This window comes from Festucalex cinctus, chromosome 8 (assembly GCF_051991245.1).
Source record: "Festucalex cinctus isolate MCC-2025b chromosome 8, RoL_Fcin_1.0, whole genome shotgun sequence".
In the NCBI taxonomy this organism is placed as follows: domain Eukaryota; kingdom Metazoa; phylum Chordata; class Actinopteri; order Syngnathiformes; family Syngnathidae; genus Festucalex; species Festucalex cinctus.
The window spans coordinates 22,525,902-22,532,773 of record NC_135418.1 but is presented as its reverse complement, the minus strand read 5'-3'; the positions used below and the strand labels follow the sequence as shown (position 1 = coordinate 22,532,773).

The 6,872-nt window shown below is 37.7% G+C and overlaps 1 protein-coding gene across 1 annotated transcript; it reads right to left on the bottom strand.

Annotated features, from left to right (window-relative positions):
* Positions 1-496: 496 nt before the first annotated feature.
* On the bottom strand, positions 497-6,289 carry prxl2b (peroxiredoxin like 2B). Its single transcript, XM_077529509.1, has 7 exons — positions 6,115-6,289; positions 5,311-5,515; positions 4,795-4,846; positions 4,304-4,367; positions 4,133-4,208; positions 1,998-2,116; positions 497-657 (listed from the first exon to the last, which is right to left on the bottom strand). Exons 1-7 carry the CDS (start codon positions 6,175-6,177, stop codon positions 631-633), a joined length of 606 nt encoding a protein of 201 aa, XP_077385635.1. The 5' UTR covers positions 6,178-6,289; the 3' UTR covers positions 497-630.
* Positions 6,290-6,872: the final 583 nt, after the last annotated feature.

The window sequence follows — 6,872 nt, the reverse complement described above, 5'->3', positions numbered from 1 at the left end:
TATTTGATTTCTACAACAACTGGTATTTTTGTGACTCTGATCTGTAACAATTGCCATTAATTAAAGTGAATGTCCCAACAAGTTGAATTAAATGTATATTTCTTCAAGTTTTGGAAAGACTAGCATTATCATGTGGAAGCCAACAGGTAAGTAAAGCTGCAGTCTTAGCAGAGTGTAGCTCAGCTAAATGTGTTGTCAGCGTTAGCTTCTGATTAGTGGCACACGATTCTGCAACACTAATTGACAAAATGTATTTTTGGTTTTGTTTTTTGTTTTTTTGTGTTTTTTTTGGGGGGGAGGGAGATGTCTGCCTTCCTCTGAAGTAGCCCAGATCAGTCCCGTCCATACCGAGCGATTTCAACTGAAGTGAACGTTAAGTGTACTGTAATGGTTTATCTTTTATGTATTTTGACAGAAGAATGTTGGGAAGAGTTTTAAATTATGAAAAAATGCACAAGTCTCACCCATTACCAAACAGAAAGCAAGAGGTAGGAACTTGGAACTGGAAACGTTAGTTTATTAAGACAATTTTCGAAACAAGGTGAGAACATTAGTGTACTTCGTTTGGATTGTCTCGTCGTCTTGCACTTGACTGGATGAAATTTGACTTAAACCTGATTAGCGACGTCCTCATCGAGTGCAAACGTCGTCATTGCACTGCAAGGGAAAAAAAGTAACACATTTGTCATTTCTGTATTTGAACTGCAAGTGACACGATTAAGATGTTTTATTTCCCACACGTGACCCATACGTGATACGTGTCATGGCAGTGCAAACATGGATTCAGACAAATCGTATTAGCAATTTGGAATTAGGTTAAATAGCCAAACAAATGCTAATCAATATTGTGTTGGGTGTGTTGGGTCATGAATTTGATTCAGCAAGGGGTAAAAACTACCCATAGTGATGAGTTTAAGCTACCAAGAAACAGGTTACCAGGCTATCAGTATGGCTGTGGTTAAAAATTACACTAATTTTATTATTTGATATTATTCTTTTAACCTGTAATTTGTAAGGCACCTCATATAAAATGAATTATTTTATTAATTACTAATAATTCATGTTCTCTTCATTTTATAATATATAATGAATTTGCTCATAATTTATTGATGTTATTTCATAAAATTTAGGGTTAGTAGGCAAAGCTGTGGCCTAAAATGAGGAGAAAAAGTGAACCTTTCTAGATACACCGTAAGGAGCATCTCAAATTTGGGCTTTCGACTGTATCGAATGAATGACAGCAGACATTTCCAGAACCCACCGATGAGACGTTTCACACATGACTTTCTCCTCAAGACAAATCTGTCAAGTCACTCTTGAGAAAGAAGGCGCAATTTCTCGAGATCATCTGCTGACCCCGACACGTTCACAAGGCCTCACTGTACGCGGCCCTCGCCGCCTCGTAAACAAGCGCGCCCGCTAGCTTGTGACTAGCACACGTTTTCTTTAGCATTTGGAGCGCACGGTGCAACAACGAGGTCTTTTGTATTTGGAGAAGATGCTTGTCGCCTGTCAAGACAGGTCACGGGGAGGTCATCTGTGATTGGAAGGGATGAGGAATGGCGTGGGTGTGAAATAAACTACCAAACAGTGTTGCAACCTTTCTTGAATAATTGGCCATGTACTGGGCTCCAATGTGACTACCTCAATGGCATGCTCGTCCTCAAACTTTGAGGAGCCAGTCAGCGCACGAATGATTTTGCAAATAATTTGACTATCTACAGTTTCATGGTGATATAACGGTCCTAATCCGGCAAAGTAAATTTGCGGGCTGATGAGCCGTGACGACAAAGTAACGACCGTGATATTGTCCGTGGAGAAGCCTGTTGGATGCGCGCAATTGTGCTGACGTAAAACCAACAGAGACTGACGTGTGGGTTGTGAACTTGTAAACACGTGTTTTTCCTGTTCTTCCGTTGAACCCCACACTGGAAAGTCAGCAATGTGCAATGACATTGATATTTTTTTTTTCCTAGAATATGAGTAGCATGTCTTACCACTGGCTTCTGGCCTTCTTTCGCTTGGGACGAAATGGACAAAGCTTTTGTGACGTCCTCCAAAGGTAAATAGTCTCCTGGGGAGTCTTGGATAAAGTGCAGTAAAGTCTTCTCCCCTCCTTGGCAACCAGAAAAATACAGAAGATGTTATCAAGTCCATGACTTTTTGGTGAATAGTCGTCTTTCTCGTCAATTTTAAGCGTAAAACCTGAAAAATTATGAAACATTGCATTAACAGTGGAATCTTACAAATGTTAAACGCAATCCATGGCGGGACATATTTGCTCATTTTGGGCATAATGCTTCATTAAAATGCCAAGGAGTAAAAACAGTACAGCGCGACCACCACCAACAGAATAAGCTCCATTCCCTCTAATCTTCCCCTTTTATACTTCACAATCTTGTAATGGGCTCTAAAGTGCATAGGAAGCCATTGGAGGCTTATTTATGCACTTTCAATCAATTTATTAAACAAAAATGATGACAAAATAAAATGTTCGAGTTGATAAAGTTAATATCAGCCATTATAAAGGGATACTTTACTTATTTAGCCATTTTTGGCAGTCAAACATTAATATTTTGCCTATAATAAATTTGATGTTGTCATTATTTTTCATGTACAATTAGTACCTTTAAAAACACATTTTGCAACTTGCTGTCGACTGAAAATGACATCACAAGGGTTCCGGTAACCAATCACAGCTCAGCTTGTGAATGTCACATGACCAAACCTAGAAAACAGGTGAGCTGTGATTGGTTACCCAAGCCCTTGTGATGTCATTTTCAGTCGACAGCAAGTTGCAAAATGTGTTTTTAAAGGTACTAATTGTATGTGAAAAATAATGAAAGTATCAAATAAATTATAGACAAAATATTAACTTTGTATTGCTATAATGGGCTAAATAAGTGAAGTATCACTTTAACCTGAGCTCACAACAGCAAACACTATACCCTCATTCACTGACACCCACGTCACTCACCAGGCTCGGCCACAATGTTTCAAACCACACACAGACAAAGTTATATAGTGTTGGTAAGGCAACCCCAAGTGGACAACAATAAAACCTGCATCTCACGTGTACATATTATTTAATAATGCAAACGCTTTATACCTAAATATTAAAATCTTTATTTGCTTCATTCAATAATAAAAATGGAAATAAAATACTTTAACATTTTATATTTAAAACATGGATAAAAAAGATCTATTTAATCAACATTAAATTTGATGACAAGCATGCAGACACAGCTGAATTTGTATTGTTCAATCTGTTCTTCTTATATGATCAATTTATATTGTCCACTAAAGGATAGTTCCTGCTCTATGGCTAGCATCACCATTTTCCCCGATACATTATCACTGGTCCTCAGGTTCTGTCATCAAAATGAAAACAAAAACAGACAAAGACAAAACAAAATGGGTCCATAGGACTAGGAAAAATCTAAAAACTATTATTTTAACTCTTTATATGCAGGGATGGCTGCTTTTAAATTGCTCTTCAGTTGATTTGAGATTAGGGGATGGCTCTCACCACTGGCCCATATTCTAACACTTTTTTTGTAGCATAGTAACAGTCGAGAATAGACTAAGCACCAACAACCCCCCCCACAAAAGAGCACTTTTGTTTATTAATGTAGTCTCATTTTATATGGAACAACACTGCCCTCTTGTGGATAGACTTCAACATACTCCATCTAGCCATCCATTTTCTTGACTGCTTATTCCTCACAAGGGTTGCGGGGAGTGCTGGAGCCTATCAGCTGGCTCTGGGCAGCAGGCGGGGGACACCCTGGACTGGTTGCCAGCCAATCGCAGGGCACCTTCAACATACTGTATGCTTATTTTCCTTATTATAGTGCCAATGTATTTTAAGTTGTAGCAGACAGTTTTTACACCGTATAAGAATCAAAACATTACAAAGAGAGTTAAAGATTTTATGAACAGTTACAATTAATTCTTGTTTCAGAATGCAGTGCTCAATTGATTATGTACTTCAATAACAGTTACAATGCTATTTTGCCTGTACAGGTAATAAAGACTGATAATGTAAGTTTGTAAGTTTTCAATTCATAATATTTCCTCTCAAAAAATATTTTATTTTTATTAGAATTCAAAATCTTGTGAATGTGTTTACCTTTGGCTACGATGAGCATGCCTCCACTCTGGAGCACATCACCCGAGAAGTTACCCCGGATGCCGTCAGCGCTGGCCTGCGTTTCAATCAGCGGCAATAGACACAAATGTCAGCGTGTACATTTTGGCATTGGCGGAAGAATCACACCAAAACACAACTAAGCACATCTACCTTTGAAGATACCTCTCGTACTTTCTTCCCAAGCCCGGCTGGAAGCACGCTCAAAGCTGTGTACCTAGCCAATCAGTACAAGTGCACGTGTTTGTTGGTTTAGCAAGGAAAACAATATGCAAAACAAACAAATTATTAGACGTAACCAGTCAACAACAAAAGTGTGAAAGTACAGGTAACTTATTTGTTTATTGACACTCCCAGTTGAAAGTGTACTGGAAAAGTAAACCTCATATAAGTATTTCTACGTTTGCGTATTTAAGCCAAATACTCAACTGTGTCTTAATTAACATCTGCTAGCTTAATGTTAGCACACCGAGGCAGTTATAAACATTGTGAAAACTGATATTTCAAACCAATTTGAGTTGTTTTATGTATTCTGTTTGTGTAAACACATTATCGGCATATGTCGGCAATGTACAGTAAATACAGCCTTAGAATTTGTAGGGTTAGGTAATGTTGTGTGCTCAGGTAACATTGGATTGACTCACCTTTTGAAGCCCAGATCATTGTAGCAGTTCTTTTTTTCGTCAACATAGATTGCTAAAAAGAAAAACAAAAACAAAAAAAGTTATATTGTCCGTATACATGAGTTGCTCCACTGTTTTTGTTCTTTAAAGAAACACTGCGACACTGATGCTAATTGCTAGTCTGCAGATGCCGTTTGGTGTTGTCTGTTAGCATTAAGCTAATCAGACATTTAGGAAAAGGCTATGAGGTTGTTTTAAATACACAATGTGTATATGCAAATCCAGGTTTTTCCCAAAAATATCACTTTAACTCAAACAATAAAGATTTTATTTTTGTTTTTTTACAAAATAAGTACATTGGTGTTGTATGGTTAAATGGAGTTGGATTTGTGAAACAGTCATGTGACATATCTCACTGATGAACCAAAAAAAAAAAGAATAAAGTACAAATCAAAATGTAGCTCTAGATAACGGTATAAATGTAGCCGTCATCTTAACAAATATAGCCCACGAGTATGCCAGATGAATGTCGCATACATCCTTTGAAGAACCCCAACTTCTTGAACTCCTCGAGACCCAACTCCTCGGGCCCGATGCCCACCAGCGCCACACCGTTGGCGCTCAGGTCAGGCTCCAGCTTGCTGATCTCAGCCGCTGTCCAGCGACACACCTGGCAGCCGAAGCGCCGCAGGAAGAACAAGACGGCCGGCCTGTCCTGCCATAGAGACTGCAGTTCCACACTCTGAAAAAAACAAAAGACCAAAGACAGAAACCACTTTCGTGTGTTCCCAGTGGTAGAAGCTACAGGGTACTCTGTTGTTACTGTAACTAAGTCGATTTTTTTCAGATTTCAGGACTTGATTATTTATTTTTCCGACTTTTACTCCTTATACATCTTTTAATCGAAGTAGGCTTGTTTTTTTTATTATTTTTTTCTATTTCACTGGATCATGAAACACTCATCAACTGTCATCAAAGTCATCAACTAAACTCAACTTGAACATAAATTCATTCATCTTTTTCCTTTTGTATTTCAGAATTTGGAAGTCGTTTTACTGTTACTTAAAGGAATTGAATCAGTACTTCCATTTATACCAGAGTATTTTAGTATCTTTACTTTTACATTAAGCACAGAGGTTAAGTCCTTTTGCCACCTCTTGTCTGTTCCTATGCATGGGAGCGTCATTATGATAACAAACCACCCTAGAGACACACCTGACACTCATTAGCCTCAGTAGGTCTTCTACTCTAAGCAGGACTGAAAAGCCCCCGACGGGGTGGAAACGTGTAGTACAATTTACTCCATGAGTTTTTTTTTTCTCTCTTCCGTTTGTATATTACCTCTCCGGTGTCCGTGTTCTTCAACAAGTTCTTCCCGACGCGAACAAGGTCGATGTTGGGCATGTTTGTTTCACAAGGGGGAAAAAAAGTAGCTCAATGCAGAGGGAACGTGCAATAATAAATACTGTCTATGTAACACAGAGTTGTTGCAAAACAACCACTTCCTGGTATGCCCACTGAGTTGTGTCATCCAATCACATTAGGCTAGCTAGGACGCACTAGCCAATCAGAGTGCAACAATGTACACGAAAAGAGGGAGGGCGTTGTAAAATGGGAGAAAATACGAGTTTAATTTGGCCAAAGGTGAAATGGTTTACGACATAAAAGTATGCCCTCTTCCACGCCTTATTCGCAGTGTTATATCACATTTTCTTATGGCTAAAGCTAAAACAACTTCTTTCTTTCTTTCTTTCTTTCTTTCTTTTTGAACAAAAAACAAAGCGAAAGTAGTGTTGACAAGCATTTTCTTTCATGTAGGCTACATGTTACAATATGACAATTAAATGATTTTTTTTTTTTTTAGATTTTTATTTGTACTTTTCGTGTGCATGCTACAACTTGAGATGTGAAATATTAATTTGAAGAATCATTTAAAACACGTTTTTTCCGATTTTGTTTTTATTTTAGGTTACACTGTATTTTGTATTCTTTTTAAAACATATTTTGCTTGTAAAGGTAGTTTCTCTAAATTAGTAGATGATTTCTGAGTCTTTTTATTTTTATTTTATTTTTTTTTACTTTTTAAAGAACATGACAGA

Excerpts from the sequence above, each read along its gene's own strand:
- prxl2b (XM_077529509.1), bottom strand. The coding sequence starts at position 6,177 with ATGCCCAACATCGACCTTGTTCGCGTCGGGAAGAACTTGTTGAAGAAC. Across the intron at positions 4,847-5,310 it reads GTTGGGGTTCTTCAAAGGAT|CAATCTATGTTGACGAAAAA; the intron begins GTATGCGACATT and ends TTTTCTTTTTAG. Across the intron at positions 4,209-4,303 it reads TACGAGAGGTATCTTCAAAG|GCCAGCGCTGACGGCATCCG; the intron begins GTAGATGTGCTT and ends ATTGAAACGCAG.